At 45.5% G+C, this 21,024-nt stretch overlaps 1 protein-coding gene across 2 annotated transcripts in view; it reads right to left on the bottom strand.

Moving 5' to 3' along the window:
* Nucleotides 1-4,502: 4,502 nt before the first annotated feature.
* Nucleotides 4,503-21,024, bottom strand: part of LOC130115884 (LHFPL tetraspan subfamily member 6 protein) — a 53,051-nt gene continuing 36,529 nt past the window's right edge. For both annotated transcript variants that reach the window (XM_056283739.1, XM_056283738.1), the window contains exons 3-4: nt 8,659-8,757; nt 4,503-5,329 (exon numbers count right to left, since the gene is read on the bottom strand). In XM_056283739.1, the coding sequence (XP_056139714.1) occupies nt 5,211-5,329; nt 8,659-8,757 (218 nt within the window). In that variant the 3' untranslated portion in view covers nt 4,503-5,210. The remainder of the gene's footprint in view (nt 5,330-8,658; nt 8,758-21,024) is intronic.

Raw genomic sequence — 21,024 nt, forward strand, 5'->3', positions numbered from 1 at the left:
TTTTTCATGTGAAGCACTCGGTGCATGAAATTTCTTACCGTAAAGCACTTTGAGCTACAGATGACCTTCGTCATCAAAAGCTGACAATCTACAATAGAGGATGCCTCAACGGTCAGCCTGAAATCCTTGTGATTGGCGATTCTATCTCCAGGTTCGTCAGTCTCCCTTGAGGGATAGCATACTGTTGTTACTCCAGATGTAAAGTTTCCACTATCTCTATACACATCCCAGCAATACGTGATCACCATCCAACTGTCCATACTGTTATCGTGCATGTTGGAACCAATGATGTCATATTAAGGCAATCATTAAAGCTACAGTCTTGACTTTGAGTTCCTCACCTTGACTTTAGAGAGCCTGGGCAAAAACTGTATCCTGTTGGGCCCCGTTCCATCCCTATGTAAGGGCTGAGAGTGCTTTAGCTGCCTCTTCAGTCTGGACTGCTGGTTAATGAATTTCTGTGCTGCTACAGGCCATGGTTTCCTTAACAACTCTGACTCATGCAGGGCATAGGAGGGATTTTTACAAAAAAAAGACGGTATTCACTCAAACAGTGGGGGAGTTAAGCAACTGACATCTAACCTCATTTGTTGTATGGCTTTTTCCGCCTGACGTTTAGCTGCATGCAGAGATCGTGTGTCAAACTCTATCTATCATGTGTCCCTCTAGCTCTCTCTTTTCCACAATACAGCCCTTTATTTCTCTGGCTCAGCCTGGTCCTCTTCCAGTCCATCCAATCTCTCTTATAGTTAACAATAGACCACTAAAACGTGTCAAACACTGTCAGTCTGCTCTTAATACAAACAACCTTTCTCAGGTCTCCATCAAGAGTTCCCTCTCAGTCAAGCCCTTCACTCCAATAGTGTTTGTATTGTGTAACATAAGATCTCTGTTAAACAAGACTTTTATTCTTAACAATCTCATTCTATCTCGCAATCTGGATTTATTACTTTTAACTGAGACCTGGCTTAAACCTGGGCACTACTGCCCTCTTAATAGAGCTCTGTCCTCCCCAGACCATCAGTCTCCCTAGGCTCACTGGTCATGGTGGGAGTATTGCAGTTAGTTGTCTTTAAGAATAATTTTATCTGTAACCATATTACAAGGGGTACACTGAACTGCTTTGAATTAGTTTTTTTTAATTGATTATGAAATCCCAGTATGTTGCTTGGTTGTCTACTGACCACCCAAACCCTGAACTGTTAACTTCAGTGGCTCTCAAATATGATACTTATTATGGCTGGAGATTTTAATGTGCACATTGAAAACCTCTCAGAGTCTCTTGCAACTAACTTTATAAATATTACTAACTCTTTTAACCTTGTTGAACATGTTTCCGGCTCCACACACGAACATGGTCACACTCTTGAGCTTGTTTTTACCCTTGCTCTGACTTTGAACTCTCCGTCTATGTTTGATTTTGTCTCTGACCACAAATGCATTGTTATTGACATCATGCTTCAGTCTTCTGCTCAACCGCAGAAGTGCGCAGTACACCCTTGCTTCTTCAATGCCCACTCTGCAGCTACTTTTTCATCCTGATTCTTTGATTCTTACACCCCCCCCTCCACCTGACTCCTCCAATGTTAATGATCTTGTAACCAGTTCAATGATCAGTGTGCTTCTCTGCTGGATACGACATCTCCCTATACCACCAAGTCGTTTTTCCCCATCTAATTCTTACTGCTGGATTAATGACAAGATTCATCATCTGAAAAGAGAAGTCAGAAGAGTGGAGCATAATTGGAAGAAATCCAAACTCAGGGCCATCTCCACCTGAAAGAATTGCTATCCATGCTCAATCAAAACATCGAAGAGGTGAGGGTTGTCTACTTTGCATGCCTAATTAGTGACAGTAGACACAATCTGAGGTTACTGTTTAAAACCACTGACCAGCTTATAAACCCTGCCCATCCTGCAGTATCTGCCTCCTTCCCCAGTAGACTGTGAATTTTTTTTATCTTTCTTTGTTGACAAAATCAACAGTTGATCAAATTTTAACAATGATACTATTTCCTCTGATTAATCGGTCTACTATCCTACTCTTGTCTGATTTCTTCCCGATCTCTCTGCACGATCTCATTGGCACTGTATCCCATATGCACCTGCCCTCTTATCCTTTAGATGTAATCCCCCCCAAATACCTTATAGTGGTCCTGCTGACCCTGGGCCCTAGCCTGCTCTCTATTATTAAGCTTTCCTTCACCTCTGACTGTGTTCTTGATGGTTTTAAGATGGTGAATGTCCAACCTATTAAAAAAAAAAACTGCCCTTGATCCAAACCAACCAAATAACCTCAGACCTATTTCGGAACTATCATTCATCTCCAAAATTCTTGCAGAAAATGTTGCACAGCAGCTCCTTGAGGTCATTGAAGGACAGTATTTTCAATAAATTCCAATCTGGCTTTCGCCATTAACATAGTGCAGAAACAGCACTACTAAGATGGACAAATGACATCCTCATGTGAGCTGACAATGGTGAACATTCTAGCCTGGTCCTGCTTGACTTAACTGCTGCTTTTGATACTATTGATTGATCACTCTATCTTGGTTGGGCGTTTAAATATGTGTGTTGGTATCTGGGGCTCTGCCCTCAATTGGCTCTCATCCTATCTGTCTAACAGGATGTTTCAGGTTGTCATACATAGACAATTTTGTGTCCTCAACTGCCCCTATACTCTGTGGAGATCAGCAGGATTCAATCCTTGGTCCCATCCTTTTCTCACTTTACGTGTTATCTCTAGGTAATCTGGTTAGCCAGTTCAGTTGCATCTCTCACCACTACGCTGATGACATGCAGTTGTATTTTTCAGGTAAGCCAAACAATATCAGCAATATTGGTGCCTTCATGACTGCCTGGCTGCTATTAAGGAATGGATGTCACTAAATTTTCTTCAGCTCAATTCAGACAAAACCAAGGTTCTCCTTATTGGTCCTAATAAGTTTGTCTTGGAGGTGAAACCCTGTATCGGCCCTCTGGCCACCATTGTTAAACCCTCCTGAAGAAATCTGGGTGTAATCTTTGACTAAAATTTGAACTGTGACCCACACAAACAAGTGGGTGCAAACCTGTTTTTTCCAACTCCGGAAGATGGCAAAAATCAAAACAATGCCATCAACCAGAGAACTATTAATCCATACCCTAATTTTTTTCCCGCCTTGACAACTGTAATGCTTTTTTTTTCCCTGTCTCAGCCTGGCAGCCCTGTCCCGCCTTCAATTCATGCAAAATGCTGCAGCTCGGCTACTAATCAATGCCAATCGTAGATCCCATATCACATCAATCCACACAACCCTTCACTGCCTCCCCATAATGTAGAGTAGATTTCAACATACTGCTTATCACATAAAAGGCCTTACATGATCTTGCCCCTTTACGCATTTCTGAACTTTTGTATCCTTACTCCACCTCTAAGCCACTCAGATCTTCTGACCAGGGTCTCTTATTTATAACCCGGTCACTCTGCAAATCCAGTGGCTACTGTGCTTTTGCCGTCAGGGCCCCATCCCTCTGGAACAGTCTACCCCCCTCTGTTAGATCAGCCGAGTCTTTAAATTGTTTAAAAAAACTTCTCAAAACCCATCTTTACTGATTTGCCTTCCCTGTAAAGAGGCTGTAATTTATACTTCATATAACTATATGTATGTTGTTTATTTTCCTGTATCTGTATATTGTGCAGCATGTATTATTATCCTGTCAGTCTGGCGTAAAGCTCTTGAGGTTAGGGGAAGATCCCTCCAACTTAACCCCAATGTGTCAGCCTGGGCTGATGAGGCATCTGGTTGACACTGTGTAGCAGTAGTTGGCGATATCAATCAGCACAGCAGATCAGAGAGAGTGAGCGAGCAGAATACAGAGAAACCATACTGACTTATTAAACAGCGCAAGTACTGAGAGAGTGATTTCTCAAGCGTGGTGTGGTGTGGCGGGGGCGTGAAGCATTGTGAGAAAGTGGGTCTCGTGCTAATGAGTGCTACATGCACCCCAGAACAGTGGCATTTACATTTTTTGAACACTTGGGCTTGAACACATCAATATAACATGGTTAATCAAAGGAGGTGGGGGGGGGGGGGGGGGACACAACTTGCTAAAAATAGCAAAACGCCCGGTTGGCTCAATGGCCGGATATAGCTCATGTCTTTGATGGAGCACGTATTATTCATAGAATGCAGGTTGAGGAGACGCGAGATACTCGCGACGTTAAGCTGACGGATGCATGCGTACTCTGCATTTCAGCTTGCGACCGCCTTGCAGGGATCAGCTGGAAGACTCTTCTTTGAAGCTGCGCAACCTGATCAAAGGCAAATAATGTGGCTCAAGGTCAAGGGATTTTCCTCATCAATACAGGGAAAAGTTAAATTGGCAGCACTGCCCCTCCCCATTCTCTGCCCTGATGGAAACAGCATTCCCACATGTACTCACCACCAACCGGATCAAGAGGTCATGGGAAAAGCTTTTTTTAGGAATGCGAGCGGAAAGAAGTATGCAATGCAGAATTTTGATAAACATTTATTTACAAAACAAAAATAATGTCAAAGAATTTTTTTTTTTTAGTGTGAATACAAAACATGGGCTAATATGATAAAATACATTATCAGACACAACGTATATCTCAAGAATATGTTAAATTAGCTATGATTAAACATTTGGAGTCTGAACAGGCTGTGTTTAAAGAAGCAGGCATCCAGAGTTGGATTGCTTTATATATTAGAGGTTATTGCATTTCAGTCTGTGTTTTTTAAGGCAAGGATGAGCCAAGAAAAAGATTCAGAAACACTTCACATAACAACGGAGCAACAATACTTTTGTCTTTGTCACAGGGTGCACTATCACAAAAAAATATCAACAAAGAAGCGAAGACAGAAAAGAGCACTCTTTTTTTGTACAAAAAAAAAGAAGAAAGAGATACATAACAATTATACAAACAGAATTGGTCCGTACATTTATTTATTTATTTACTTAAGAATATCTTTTAACAGAGAAGTACCAGTTTTCAAAGCCATGTATCTGTGCTACTTGATGAAAGAGTCCCTGCAGTTGTCAACTGAGCAAGTTTTCCATGATATGCAAAGCACCCTGTGTGTCTTTGGTGCCTGATGTTCCATACTAGGAGTCCATAGAGGCAGGGTTCCCTCTTCTGTTGTCGTACCGCTGGGGGGTATCGGACAATTTTTCCCTGCACCTTTTTCTCTCTGAGGCCCCTCCTCCTAATACGGGTACTGCTTCTGCTTCTTCCCAGCAAAACAGGCTAGCCATGTACACAGTAGCATGGCGGCTGCGGCCCCGGTGCCCGTACAGTAGTAAGCCCAGCCAATCTGACAGGAGCCTGAGCGGGACAAACAACAGAAGGTTTGGCGGCGTTATATAAACACATCTTCAAGGGAATATGCACATGGAGTTATACAAACTGAAGGATAGAGTATACTAGAGATTAGCAAGAGATTTCTTTTTTTTGGCATTGGTGGTGGCGTGTAAGTAGGTATGTGGATTTTAGGGTTTTGCATATTAACAACTCATCCGTATTGTCCTGTATATATCACACACTGCTGAGCCCATAAATCTGGTGCTCGACTATCTATTGCACGTCAAGAACGGTACGCCTCAAATTCCAAGAGAACATTGACGTCACAGTGTTGAGAATTTGCCCCGAGGAGAAAATGTCGCACACTGCTTGACATTTTGGTTCGGTCCTCTAAATTTCCCTTTCTCGTGTGAAAAAGGGTTAACTCTGTTGAAGCAAATGCGCCTAAACGTTGTTTAACCTCATCTGCAAACAGACTGCCCGGCCAGTATACATAACTCAGCAGTACGTGGCAAATGTCAAATCACAAGACAGAATTTTGGAACATAGTATTGGCTGCAGGGGATGTTACACACTGGCAAAAATTCAACACAAATTAGAATAAAATGTTTCACTTAGAAGCAATTTCATTAATTTTCAATGGGAATTACTTGCAAAATTTAACACGGCAACCTACATGACAACCTCCTAAATTATGAAATGACTGTACACGTAGTATATCAGCAAGACATCTAATTGGAATGCACATTTCATTTGTAGATATGCCTGTGAATACAGTTATGCAATGGGTTAGATCAAACAGTCGTGAATACACATTATTTATCTTAAAATTATGTTTTCTGATTTCCTGGTAAGATGTTGTGATTTCTTGGTGAAATGGGAGCTCATAATAGTATCGTGTTAATCCTGATATTTTAGTGAAAGTGAATGAGCTCCATCTTTAACGTTAAATCTTTTCCCATGCCAGCAGCACAGTATGCTGTTGCAAAAAGGTGGTTCACAACGAATTAGGGTGGATGTGCTTCTGTTTACCGTGCATTAACAACAAAACGACAACGACAAGTGGTGATTTCCTAATTCAAGTCGACAGGGCGATGAAGGTGGGGCTGTTTCGAAGATGTCAAGAGCTTTATGGACGTGTTTCGAAATTGCATTTCGATACTCTTAGATCGGTAACCTAGGCCAACCTCATCCATTCGACATCACAGTGGCAGCTACATATTATGCGTTCATGTTAGCATTATCATGACCGTGTATGACCACTAGCCCTGTTCTGCTGGATTCACAGGCAGTTTTGAACATGTGCTTCAAACAGAGGGTCCTGGTATACAGCCACACACAAGTTCATTTCTGTAATATCTTTATACTTCTGCCTTCAGAATTTACATTTATGCATTTAGCTGACGCTTTTTGTCCAAAGCACCTTTTGTCCAAAGCATACATCGCCCATTGCTGCCTCAAACTCAAGTGCCTGAGCAGTTTCTAAAGTTGACCAGATATGAGTGCCAGATAGCTGTAAGGAATCAGAATAGAAATTAAAGAAATAAAAGTAAAAGTTGTGTTAGTACGGTTGTTTTTTTCATCAGTTGGTTGTTTCATCGGTTTTTAATCAGGTGGGAGCGACACACTGGCGGTGGTTGAGGTGAGTTTGCCCCCATCAATGTGAAGTGCTTTGGGTGTTTAGAAAAGCGCTATATAAATGTAATCCATATCATTATTATTAGGTGATCTGTCAGTACAATATGACACGTACTCATGTTGTTCGTGCAATATGTTACTACAACAACTCAGAACTACCCGGGTCGGCATCAACAAGAAAATCACAGAAAGTTGAATCGGTTCATCCGGACACAAGGTTCATTGAGAGAAACGTATCATCACTCATCTACGTGACCTCTTCGGTCTCCATCACTTGAAATCACCTCAGTCAGCTAGACAAGTGATGGAACGTTTCTCTCTCAGTAAACGGTGTGTCGAGATGAACTGGTTCAACTTCCTGCAATTTCCTTACCTGGATTATTGAGCGTCCATTGAGACATCAACAAGAATAGCAGTCACAGCTGAGGTAGAATCAGGTACGAAGATTTTCCCCAAGAGAGCATGGTGTACTACAAGCTATAATACACAGCTGTGATACACCCTGCATTACAAGCTTCCTTATGATTGCTCAGATGTAACTTCCTTAGTTTTAGGGTCATTTTAAACAGGCTCTACCTGTATTGATTGGTGGCAGTCGTTTTTTCTCTCTCGATCCATTGTGGCACATTCACAGTGCTTTGGTAAGTAAAAAAAATCTTGAAGTAGCCGTAATAAAATAAAAATCTCAGCTGACTTCAATGGTGTAAAAGATCAATTTTAATAGCAAGATTATGTGCTGCATATTTCCAGATTTGTTGAAGTTATCACCTGTCAAATTTCATTACCGTTTTTTTTTTGTTTTTTTTTAGCGCTGCCCGCAAATTGAATGATTACCCACTTTGCAGAGGTTAATTATATAAATTCTGAGGCATCGGTTAATATAATCATGACCTGGTGGCCTGTCCAGGGTGTCTCCCCGCCTGCCGCCCAGTGACTGCTGGGATAGGCTCCAGCATCCCCGCGACCCTGAGAGCAGGATAAGCGGTTTGGATAATGGATGGATGGATGAAATACCTATAATTATGTAACGCAATTCTAATTAGACATAACACACATTGTGGCGTCACTGCATCGTATGGTTAAGACCATGGAGGAGGCCGATTGCTTCGACACGAGGTTCAGATAAAAGAAGGCCTGATTGTTTTAATGGGATAATTAAAACAAAAAGGTACCAAATCAAGAGGAAGCCTCTTAAAATTGCATAGCTGCTAAGCTTACACGACCTCTGATATGTCACAGCAGGAGCATGAGACTCCCTCTGAGACAAGCCGTTTGATGCAAGCGGCACACAGAATATAAAGCAGGATTGTACTTGTTCTCAATACTCGTTTCTTTTGTTCAAAATACATGAAAGCTCGACAGCAAATGAAGGTTCTGTTGACTCTTCAATAAACACCGAATATGCCCGGGAAGGGTGTCACCCCCACAGCACGGCAGTATCAGGAAATGATATCCTCGGGCTTTTTGAAACAGAACAATGTCAAGGGTCAGATATAGAAGTAGGTCCCTCTGAGTTGCCCGTGTTTTTCCGCAGTTTTATGGGTTATTCTGGTGAACACGGGCGATTTGAGAGCATTTGGGAAAAAAACCAAAACCCTACAAACAAGATGTGTAAGTGCGAATGTCAGTGCTCACGTGTGTCCCTAGTTGTGGTTGGTGGAGGAGTGTGTGTATGTATGTGTGTGTGCGAGGCATGTTCTCGGTGTGAACCTCACCCAATTCAAACTGGTCTGAGCTGTTGTTGCAGGTCTGTCGCACTTCCTCACTGTCCCATCCTAAAGGATAGAGAGCACAGCCTGAACCTATGAGGAGACCTGCAAACAACAGAGAGAGGGAGAGATGTCAGCGCGATGCTACAGGGTCTTGACTCATCAACAGGGTCAGAAAGAGCAAGAAACAACAGTGAAAGCCCACAAAGCACAAGTAAACAGCGATGAGGATTCCCCCCCCCCTTTCTAGATCAGTCATTTGCAGTGATTCTGAGTAGAGGGGTGATATGAACCGATTCCAGCAGCTTTGCCCCTAAACAGCACACGTCCATCCATCCGTCCATTATCCAAGCCGCTTATCCCAATCGGAGTTGCAGGGATGCTGGACCCTATCCCAGCAGTCATTGGGCGGCAGGTAGAGAGACACCCTGTACAGGATGCCAGTCCATCACAGGGCTAACACACACACACACAAACACACACCTAGGGACAATCTAGTACGGCCGATTCACCTGACCTACATGATTTTGGACTGTGGGAGGAAACCGGAGCACCCGGAGGAAACCCACGCAGACACGGGAAGAACATACAAACCCCACACAGAGGACGACCCCGGGACGACTCCCAAGGTTGGACTAACCCCGGGCCTCGAACCCAGGACCTTCTTGTTGTGAGACGACCGTGCTAACCACTGCGCCACCATGCCAAACAACACACAGATCCTTTTAAATAAGAATAGGGCATGGACTGCGATTATTACATTTTCATTGCCAAAAAAAAAAGAAAAAGACAAAGCACTGCTCTGCCAGCAGCACATCAAGCTCCTGCAAATTAGCAGTGGAAATATGCTAATAACCCGGCAATTTCTCAGTAAAGCTAGCGCAAAAATCATGCCCTTTTTTTTTTTTGGTCACAATAATTACAGTAAAACTGCAAAATCCTTAGGGGGGCTGCTTCATGTCAGTGATTAAATAGACTTATGTCTGTGCTCAAAGCTGCGCCGAGAGACAAGAGTAAAATCTAGTCCAGGTCATTACAGTAAGGATTAATATCCTCAACATTTGCCAGCAGCCAGGTCTTGACAAGTTATTCCCTGGGTGCCAGCGCCTGTCTCTGGAAATTACCTTGTGGGAGCCCTCAGTAGGTGGCTTTGCCATCACATTAGCTTAATCCCTTCCAATGTGTCTGCCACGCTATCAGTTTGAGGGTATTGGGACGGGGATGGCAACAACAGAAGGCAAGCAAAGAGTTCTGCCTTCCAACCTGATTAGCCTACCCCCCCCCCACCCCGAATCCATCCAGGACTGCCTTACTCCATCTACGCCAGATAGCAAGCAGGAATTAATCCGCATGGTACCCAGATGGGCTAGACAAAGTGTCTAACATCTGAGGTGGAGTTAGAAGGCGGGAGCGAGAGAGAGAGAGAGAGAGAGAGAGAGAGAGAGAGAGAGAGAGAGAGAGAGAGAGAGAGAGAGAGAGAGAGAGAGAGAGGGAGAAAACAAAAGATCTATGCCTCCCGAGTTACAGCCGCTCAAAAGCGACAACGTCTCTCACTATATTCTGAGGACGAACAAAAAAATAGATGCTGTGGTGGAAATCTATTCAGTGAAACGCCGGTGATGTGCTCTCTCACTGCATCTGTCTCCCCCCCCCCCCCCCGCCCACCCACTCATTACAGCTTAGGATCGGGGAAAAAAGGATTCGTAAGTCATCACTTGCAACAGCTCAGCCATTTTGTCCTCATACATTAAAAAGAGCTTCAGATGAGTTTCCTCCGCAGACCCTCAAATCCCCACCTTTAGCTGAGCGGTGGGGCAAATGCGATGCTGTAGCATTTGATACAAATCCCTGCAGGAGGAGACACAGCGGCATTTTGAGCTACATCATAACAATCTACAGGGTCCAAAAAACCCCCCCCCCAAAACGCTGTTAGTATAGCAAGTCATTAAAATGGTCTGACTCACATAAAGTTATCAAATGTGTCCTAATGTAAATTTTGGAAGTGTAAAGACAGTTAAGCGTGCCAGGACGGTAATATATTCATGATTAAAATTTAACAACAATAAAAAATTCCCTTTCAAGTGTTGTGTAATGCAGAGAGATACAGCAGCTTAATCAACTTGAACTTTCCTTGGAGCGCCGAAGACGACAAAAAAAAAAATAAAAAAAAATGCAGCTTTGTTTGCCCGAGACGTAGTAAACCTACCCAGTGAAAACTTGACGTTTTAGATTTCGGATGTGCCGGGTAAATGTTGGGCGGGTAATCAATCATGTTTTTGATTCACCCGCTCCGATTTTGACGGCCAAATCCATAATGTGCAACTGCTCTCCAGCAGACGCTGCCGTGCCGGGGAGCAGCTCAGCGTTAAGTTCGGCGCATAGTTTCCACATCAGGTCAGATGATGACAACACTGGAAAAAGCTTCGAGTCTGAAGCGAGAAAAAAAAAACATTGTAATAACAGAATGGAATGCTGTAACTGATGGAAATCTTAAGGTCTACGGATGAAATGTCCCCATCCTTTGTTATGCTTTGGGGCTTGGATTCGCTGGTATGCTGCACGAGGCTGAAACTACTGCGAGGACTCCTACGCCCCCCCTCCCTCAATTCTACAGAGGCAGATGACGCACAACACAAATATCACTGAATACAAATGACCAAAAAATATGAACTTAATGCAAAGGTGTAAATCAATTACGCATCCTATACGGCCCTGCGTCGTTTGTTTGGCTCCTCTGAGTTTATTTCGTTTTCTATTCATATTTTTCCTCCCCGGGAAGATAATTCCATCAAATCCCATCCTCCACACCCACTATGTAGGGTATTGAGAAATTGAGTAGGGTAACCGGGATGTGGGAGAAGATTACCAAGAATGTAAACTATTGTTGCACATGCTGTGTGTACGTGCCGAGCTGCCGGCAGCGAGGTCAGCTCTCGGGAGAGGCGGATCCATTTCAGGCACGGATTGCCTTGCATGTCCCTGGTCACAAAGGTTTGGGATTTGCGTCGTTTCGGTACCAGGCCGCCAGTGAGAAGACTAGCTCCAGTCATGTGCACCAAAGCCCTGCCATGCTAAACTCCCAATTTATTTATTTATTCTTTTTTTTTTGGATTCCCCCCCCCCCCTTTTTTTCCCTCCCCAGTTGTACCTGGCCACTCTTCCGAGCCGTCCTGTTTGCTGCTCCACCCCCTCTGCCGATCCGGGGAGGGCTGCAGACCACCACATGCCTCCTCCCACACATGTGGAGTCGCCAGCCGCTTCTTTTCACCTGACAATGAGGAGTTTCACCGGGGGGGGGGCATAGTGCGTAGGAGGATCACGCCACCCCCCCCTAGTTCCCCCTCCCCCTGAACGGGCGCCCCGACCGACCAGAGGAGGCGCTAGTGCAAAGACCAGGACACATACCCACATCCGGCTTCCCACCAGCAGACACGGCCAATTGTGTCTGTAGGGACGCCCGACCAAGTCGAAGGTAACACTGGGATTCGAACCCGCGATCCCCGTGTTGGTAGGCAACAGAATAGACCGCTACCTTACCCAGATTACACTCCCAATTTATGTGAGAAGGTCAGAGGGCTACGCCGTAAGGGCGTTAAAGCGAGAAGTAGTGCCATCAGAGTGATTAGTACCGTCATGGTCTTTGTGCCAGGAGGACGTTAATGCATCACAGTGGATTTCTCAGTGACCATCCTAAAGCTGAAGTTCGAGACTTTTTTCCATGAATTAATATTCATTCTTTCCATCTGGACATAACGCTAACTGGCATCTTTACTGTGGTCGGAGACACTCTCCGTATACGACTGTTGAACTTTTTGCCTGGGTATGATGAACAGCGGCAGACCTTTTTCCTTCTCAAGCAGGAAAAAAGGACTGAAACATGACTATGGTTTGGAGACGCTTTTGTTGGACAGTTAATCTACCAACTCCACCATCACTATGACAGTACAGAAGTGTCTCCATATAGCGTGACACAGTTCATAACACATTGCAGTTGTTAGTTTTGATTAGGAGGATGACATTTTTACAAGGTTGGGAGCTGTTTACTGCTCAGACGACGGCACACGAGGAACCTCGGTTGGAGCTGTTGTAGCCAGAGGGAGGGACAGAGAGGGGAAATCACAGATTTCAGCTTTAAGTGGCGGGGCCGCATGTGATTTTAAATACTGCATTTCTCCTTGAGGTATAATGTGGTGCCCATACCTGAGGAAATCTTTATTTCACGACAGAATGACAAAACTCCACAAGCAGCTTACCGAGCTGTAAGCAGATGGCCGTCACATGACGAAAATATTCTCGGATTCGACTGAAGCTGCTGCATCGACGGCTTTGGGGAGCTGCCAGCTATTTGGGGAGCTATTCTGGGCCGACCGATGACAAAACTTGAGGGAATAATAAGAAAGAAAAAATGTCCCTAACACCACCACCAACAAGAAGTACGGTCCGTGTGTTTCCCGTGAATAAGGAAGCATCAAGGATGACCTGCATCCCTTGGAAGTGACAACCTCAACCTCAGGGGTGACCTTAGATTTCCAGCAGGATCAGGAATTGTCGGCACCGGCCTGGAGAGTTTGTTTGTTCATCTTGCCGTTTGTTGTCAACAGTCCCAATTTGTTGGACCTTGGACGACGCTGGAGTTTGGTTTCAGATGCGGTTGCTATGGCAGCCAGCTAAGGCCTACCTGATAGCCTTTCTGCGGCGGGGCGAGTGACGAATGTCAAGTGCTCACGACGCAATTTGAAGCCATGTGCATCAAACTCATTTGAGTCCAAACTGATTTGCATGCGCTCATTGTCAGAATGATTTGAACCATAAGCCGCTCTATAATGGCTTCTCAGAAAGCATTCAGCCAACAGGGGAGGTTTCAGTAAAATTATCTCAGGTGAACACAATGGGCACCATATCCATGTTCACTCTGGAGGAGCCACCTTAATGGATCTGTTACCGCCTGTCCTTACCCAAGATTTCATCATCAAAAGTTCGGCTTGCTTTTGAAACCCCCATTTTTCAGTGATTTTAGAGGCGCACGGAGGAGAGCTGGCAGCTTTATTCCATCAGACTTGCTCTATTGTCCATGCTTTCACTGTGAGTGCCTTTTACCTGAATGAAAAACTACCCCCTTTCATATGCCCCTGCATTCTCCGATTCTGCGAGCGCTGACGCCTTTTGTCAGCCCTTCCTGCTCTCTGTCAAGAAATAAGAAATGTCTTAGCCCTCCTCCATTCCCCAAGACAATACCATTCAAGGTTATCATTCAAAAGGCCGAAAAGGACGGGGAGAAAAGACAGCCGCTAAGCTGGAGAGAATTGTGGTGGCCAGGGAATTGCTGTGTGTGTGTGTGTGTGTGTGTGTGTGTGTGTGTGTGTGTGTGTGTGTGTGTGTGTGTGTGTGTGTGTGTGTGTGTGTGTGTGTGTGTGTGTGTGAGAGACTGAGAATGAGTTGGTTATATGGAAGGCATCCCCATTTGCAGTGAAGAGGATCCGGCTGTAGGAGGAGGAGTATGAGAACTACATTGGAGGGAGGCGTGTTGGTTGTCATAGAAAAACTATCTGCTTAAGAAATCGTACTCTTCATTAAACAATACAACAACAACAACTTTGTTTTGTATAGTGCTTCTGAAGGAACCGTAGGACGCTTTACACTAGATAAGAACATCCATCCATTTTCCAAACCGCTTATCCTGCTCTCAGGGTCGCGGAAACGCTGAAGCCTATCCCAGCAGTCACTGAGCGGCAGGTGGGGAGACACCCTGGACAGGCCGCCACAGGTATGTATATATCTATATATCTATAGATAGATAGATAGATAGATAGATAGATAGATAGATAGATAGATAGATAGATAGATAGATAGATAGATATGGGAATTAATGGGATCCAAATGATAAAGCTCAATCAAATTTATAATCCAGGGGAGTCCGGGTGTCATAGCGGACTATTCCGTTGCCTACCAACACGGGGATCGCCGGTTCGAATCCCCGTGTTACCTTCGGCTCGGTCAGGCGTCCCTACAGACACAATTGGCCGTGTCTGTGGGTAGGAAGCCAGATGTGGGTATGTGTCCTGGCTGCTGCAGTAGCGCCTCCTCTGGTCAGTTGGGGCGCCTTTTCGGGGGGGAGGGAGAACTGGGGGGAATAGCGTGATCCTCCCACGCACCACGTCCCCCTGGCGAAACCCCTCACTGTCAGAAGTGGCTGGCGACTCCACATGTATCGGAGGAGGCATGTGGTAGCCTGCAGCTCCTCCCCGGATCGGCAGAGGGCGTGGAGCAGCGACCCGGACGGCTCAGAAGAATGGGGTAATTGGCCGGATACAATTGGGGAGAAAAGGGGGGGGATTTATAATCCAACAAACTGTTAGGCTATGCTTCATATGCTTCTGTGTGGGGCGAAGATGCCATATAGTTGAGTGATCCTTAGTTGCTGAGGGACAGGTTCACGTAATTCTGACAACAATGCAAATACGTTCATGTGTGGCTCCTGGAATTCAGTTATCATCTGCCTGCACAGTGTGAACACTCACCCAGAATAATCCTATTTAAACTCCCCCTCTCAAACTCATTTGTTCAGGTTTTTTTCAGTGCAGGCTGCAAGTTTTGAGTGCCAAATGCCATTTAAACCCAAAGAACGCCGATGATATATCTGTCAATGGATACCAATCCCTGTAAATAGTCTTTTTTTTCATTTCATTTTGGCTTTTTTGCCCCTTGATCATGACTGAACACATCAGCAACATATCACATGTGGTCCCACAGCTCATACAACGTCTTTCCTCCTTTTAGCCAGAATGGTAATGGTGTCATCCCCTAACAGAGGTCTCGAAATCCAACAGAGGTGACAGATGCCAGGGGCGTCTGGGTAGCATAGCGGTCTACTCCGTTAACTACCAACATGGGGAGCACCGGTTCGAATCCCCGTGTTACCTCTGACTTGGTCGGGCGTCCCTACAGATACAATTGGCCATGTCTGCGGGTGGGAAGCGGGATGTGGGTATGCGTCCTGGTTGCTGCACTAGTGCCTCCTCTGGTTGGTCGGGGGTGCCTATTCGGGGGGGAGGGGGAACTAGGGGGAATGGCGTGATCCTCCCACACGCTACGTCCCCCTGGCGAAACCCCTCACTGTCAGGTGAAAAGAAGCGGCTGGTGGCTCCACATGTATCGGAGGAGACATGTGGCAGCCCTCCCCGGATCGGCAGAGGGGGTGGAGCAGTGATCGGGACGGCTCTGAAGAGTGGGATAATTGGCCAGATACAATTGAGAAAAAAAAAGGTGAGCCCCCCCCCCCCAAAAAAAGAAGTGACAGATGCCAGAGCTACCCAGGCGAAAAAATATCATACTTAAATTACACTTTTTAAAGAATGTACTAAGTACACTTTCACGTTCTTTGTATTTTTTTTTGTCGCCTTCAAGTATACTAAAGTGTACTCAACTACTCCTTGAGTACACCTTCAGTTGTGAATGACATCTATTTCGAAGTACACTTTTTAAAAGTACATTTTAAGAATACTTTAAGCACAAAAAGTAAAAGCGTACTTGTACTAACTCTAGTATACATAGATTATATTTCTAAGACACTAGGGTGGGTTTCTGGTGTGTACCTGAAGCTCCTACACAGAAAACACAACTACAAATGGTTATCATGACGTCATTCGGCTTCTCTGCTTACCACTAACGCTTACGTCAACCCCGCTGTGACTTCGCAGGAAAGCGTTTAACGACGGGCCGCCGAGGTCGTTTTCACGATGACGACATCATTTAATCGTTTCACATTCTCAGCTGTGATTACGTAGTATCTGAACGAGCACCCGGCCGGACGCAAAGCCAGACTGATTTGGTGTGCTCGCGGTCTCCTGCTATGTGGAACATTTCTCCTCCACATGGGACCGGGTCCGTCTCCCCCGTGCCTCCGTGTCAGGCCCCGCCGGCATCCCAGCTCCTGACCTTTGGTTCCACCGACACAGGCCATCAATGGCAGCTTTTCTTCCTATTGATCTGCTTCAGTTCTCTTGCTGCCGGCATCTCGTCAAGAGCAGATTTGTATCTCATTACCACCCCCCATTTAACACACAGGTTACTCTGTCACAATGGGCAACTAATAAACAGCAATTACAGGAGCTAAATTTAACTTTTGGTTCGTTGAGCACTGGGCATGTTTGGCCACGTATTAAGAGGGGGGGTAGGGGTAACGGAGGGGATCAACGTTGAGCTCGACAGCGTGGCGGCGTAGCGTGGTGCAGAAAACCTCATCACACGCTAAAAGCGGGGTATGCTAAATGCGTCACACATAATTTCAACAGATGACGCCCTCTATGGTGGGAGAAGACGGGCTTTTCGCACAAAGGCTCGCTTGTCCGAGTAACGACGGGAATCAGATAAGAAGAGGGGCGAGAAAAAAAAAAAAAAAAACAACAATGGGAAGAAGAATCCAGCAGCATCTGGGAGATTCCTCATCCCTTCTTTCCCCAGAATATGGGGCTTTTCTAGCTACCCCTACAAAATGTAGAGCATCCCCTACATGGCTACAGGGCTGTTAAAACCTCTAGCACGAAGAAGGGAAGGTGCCGAATGAGCTGGCGGCGCGGTGGTGTTAAGTGAAGGAGAAAGGGCCCCCGTGCCAAGACGATCAGTCCAACTGCTGCTGTACTCTAATTGGTGTTAATTTGGCTAAACTGCTGGGCTCATTTTCTCGCTGAACTTAATAGGAGGACTGGCCGTGCAGTACCTTAACAATCCATTATCGTGGTGCAAGATGGGCTACTTTAATCGCTGGATACTTTACTTGTGTGTGACCTAGTTACAGAGTCAGTCATTAAGGCGCAATTACATCCTGCACAACCGAGGCGGCTCCTGGAAAAGCTCCAGTTAGGGTTTTATTTGCTTCTGGCGGGGAGGACAGTTTGGACATTTTCTTAATCACTTCGACAAAGTGAGTAAGTGATGTGATTTTTTGTCATTTGATACGGGATCTTTTTTTTTTAAATAAGAGCAAAACAAAACAAACAGTAATCGGCACACATTCTTTCACTCAGCAATGTTTGCAAAAGAAGAAAAAAAAGATGTTGTAATAACAGTATCGGCTTTACACAGCTGAGGGTTTGCATATAGACCTAGAATTTCAGTGTGAATTCCAGCTACAGCGTGAGACGGGGACGGGGGAAACAAGGGAGCACCAAAGCTAAATCAGTGGTATGGAAATCCTCCTCGGGGTACGAGCCGTCTAACTGGGCCTACGACTGAAGCTTGTCTAAGTGGGTCAAGTCTGACGTTTTGAGGCCCTCCCGTACCGATAAAGCATGACGGCGCTATACCGTGACAGCGGGCCATGCCTCCGGGGGTCAGCACACCTCCAGCAATGCACCAAATCCCAACTACCTTCTCTTACATAGGAGTGAACATGCTAAGGGGTTTGGCCCATGTGGTCTTCCGGGTACAGCAAAAACAAACACAACGTAATCCATACTCTAATATTCAGATTAACGCTGCAAAGATACGCCATGACTCTCAGGGTCCTCCATGCAGAGACAGACATCTAAATGCCTCTCTTTCAGCACTGGGGCTCATCATACGGGCAACTCCTTATGGCAGACACAAAGAGCCCTCTCTCAAAAGACAATGCAACGCTTCAGGGATCGCGGAAAAACCGACTCCCACTGTCGAGTGTAGGAAGTAGGACTCTGAAGCTCGTGTTCAGAGGCGCCTGCTCCACCGCAATCATGCTGTCTTCTGGAAAACACGAGAGGCCGGCTCCAACAGCACACAGGTCAATTTTAGTGCACAGCGTTTCATCACTTTGATATGATGCAAAGTATGGAAGGGCCACAAAAATCACGTCATCGTTTCTGCAGGACATGATGCATGTTATAAAGTCCTGCAAGCATGTTAAAGGATCTGGTGATAGGAATCCCCGGCTCTTTACGGTGCGCCACATCATTTGGCTCAGCTCAGCGACAAGAGCCGGCTCCCAAACGGCTCTCAAACGGCTCTTCATTTATGACCACTTCTTTCCTTCATCATTCAGCCAAGTTTAGTAATGTTTTGACCTATGATTGACACACACACACACACACACACGTATATATATATATATATATATATATATATATATATATATATATATATATCCAAACCGCTTTTCCTGCTCTCTCTCTCACACACACACACAGCCACACATATATAATAATCAATGTGACTTATAATTTCTGCTATACTATAATTTTACATTATGTTTGGTAACTTGAATGTCACCAATGCAACACATACAGAAAGAAGTGTCTTGGCTCTTAATGTCAGACCCAGACGGGCTGTCGGGAGAATGGCAAGCGGACTGGCCTGGAGTGTCAGGCCAGTGTTAGAAACGCTGAATGAAATGGGTAAATCAAAGAGAAAACAACACAGGGCAGTTACAGGCCCTCAGAGCTGTAGACCGCCGGCCCACCCGCCTGCCTTTAAACCTGATGGATCTGTCTGTCGTCACACGTGATTGGCCGCACGCACATACACATCAGCACAGCACTCCGTCAGTGCATGGAGTGCGCATGGCCGAGCGGCGTGGCGAAAAGGTCATCCGATTATTCTGTCTTGTACTAATTTACAAATAAATTTAAAAAAAAAAGAATCGGCTCTCAGACGGGCGCCGTTCACTCTCACAGAGCTGACTCGTTCGCTGGTGATCTTGGTCTTTCACAACCTGGGTTTCATTTGTAGTTTTTGCCAACATGCAGTAATTTTACTCCCTGGCCCCATGCAGACTGTTGACACGGGACCACAGCAGCGCCTTGTGGTGCCGCAGAATGCCAGCGTCTCCCCCGCCATAGCTGTAACGCCCCCGTGGGTGCCACAAACATTCACTTTTGTACCATAGAATTACAGTTTGTCAAACGAATAATCAGTATCTCTGGTTGTTTGTCATTTTGTACAGAAAATGCGACTTGGTCTCGTATTAAATCAGTGCAGGGCAGTTGCAGCACTGTTGACACCGTGTATTGGTGTTAACCGCACTGCGGTGGAGGTGTTTATGACGCGGTGACTGCAACACGTCATGTTTCAACGTCACTATTCATTTTCCCTAAAAGCTGATTTACATTCAAGATGATTCCTTTAAATGTGTCATCTTTCAAAAAGGTTGAAAGGTGGCTCATCGCCACGAGATTACTCCTATCTTAATTCCGCGTGCTTTAAAAAAAAAACGATGTCGGGTGACAACCAAGTCTCTCCCACCTGCCGCCCAGTGACTGCTGGGATAGGCTCCAGCATCCCCGCGACCCAGAGAGCAGGATAAGCGGGCTGGATAACAGACGGACGGATGGATTTGTATAAACCGGATGTATGCATTCATGTTCCTTTTTAAGGCTTGCGGACGTGAAAACGTAATGTCATGGTTATGGTGAATTTTTTTCCACTTCCGATAAAGTTAGCTTCTGTGCAGAGAGCATCGAATCACAAATTACAAACAAACCACATGAAAATAGGTGTAGGGTTTAAGATGGTGGCGAAAGTTAGATAGTGGCTATGTTTAGGTTTAGATAGTGGTTATTGTTATGTCTTCGGTACGGCTGTACCCTCAGACAGGTAAGTCTGCTTTCCTGGCCTTTATCTAACATCGTCTTATCTTGCAGACCTCCGTGTACACGGCTACAACTCCCTATCAACGCAATAGCACTCTTCCTCGAGGCAAGTATATATATATATATATATATATATATATATATATATAGATAGTAGCGAATTCGGGAACTGTCACTCACAGCCGAGGACGCAAACCCGTGTCTCCTGCACCATGGGCGACTACGTGAACCAATCGACTAAAGACACTAAACTGCAACTGCAGGCTGTAGAGGGTTAGCACCTTACCTCAGCAAGGGCCCTTTGGCTAAGGACGACGTCCCTACTGATAGATCTGGTCCCCCTGCATGCCTGTATGGTACTTCCCATGGTGCCTAGTCCAGCCAACACATTGGGAAGGGAACTCTGATTTCAAATCCACCTGCTGCCTTGTGGGTTGTTGCCTGTTTAGGCAAAGGCTAGGAGAAGGTAACTCTGAATTCAAATCCCCGGGCACAGTCTACCCAGCTGTCAGTACCCGGAAAGGGTAAACCAAGAGTAAACCATTCCCCGGGCGCTGCACGGTGGCTGCCCACTGCTCCCAGCTACACAGCCAGGAAGGGTTAAACGCAGAGAGTGAATTTCGTTGTATGTATGTACAAATGACAAAGTGTATTCTATTCTAAAGGGTCCGACCCCTTAGCCAAGGGCTAGCAAGTCTATTCTCTCCTTCGGGAAGCGCGGCGTGGCGCTTCAGCATATCAGCTCCCTCATGGCTCTGGGCGCACGTGCTTCCCACGGTCTTCGTGGTCTCACTTCTGACACCAATGTAGCGAA

Source organism: Lampris incognitus, chromosome 7 (genome assembly GCF_029633865.1).
Source record: "Lampris incognitus isolate fLamInc1 chromosome 7, fLamInc1.hap2, whole genome shotgun sequence".
Taxonomy (NCBI): domain Eukaryota; kingdom Metazoa; phylum Chordata; class Actinopteri; order Lampriformes; family Lampridae; genus Lampris; species Lampris incognitus.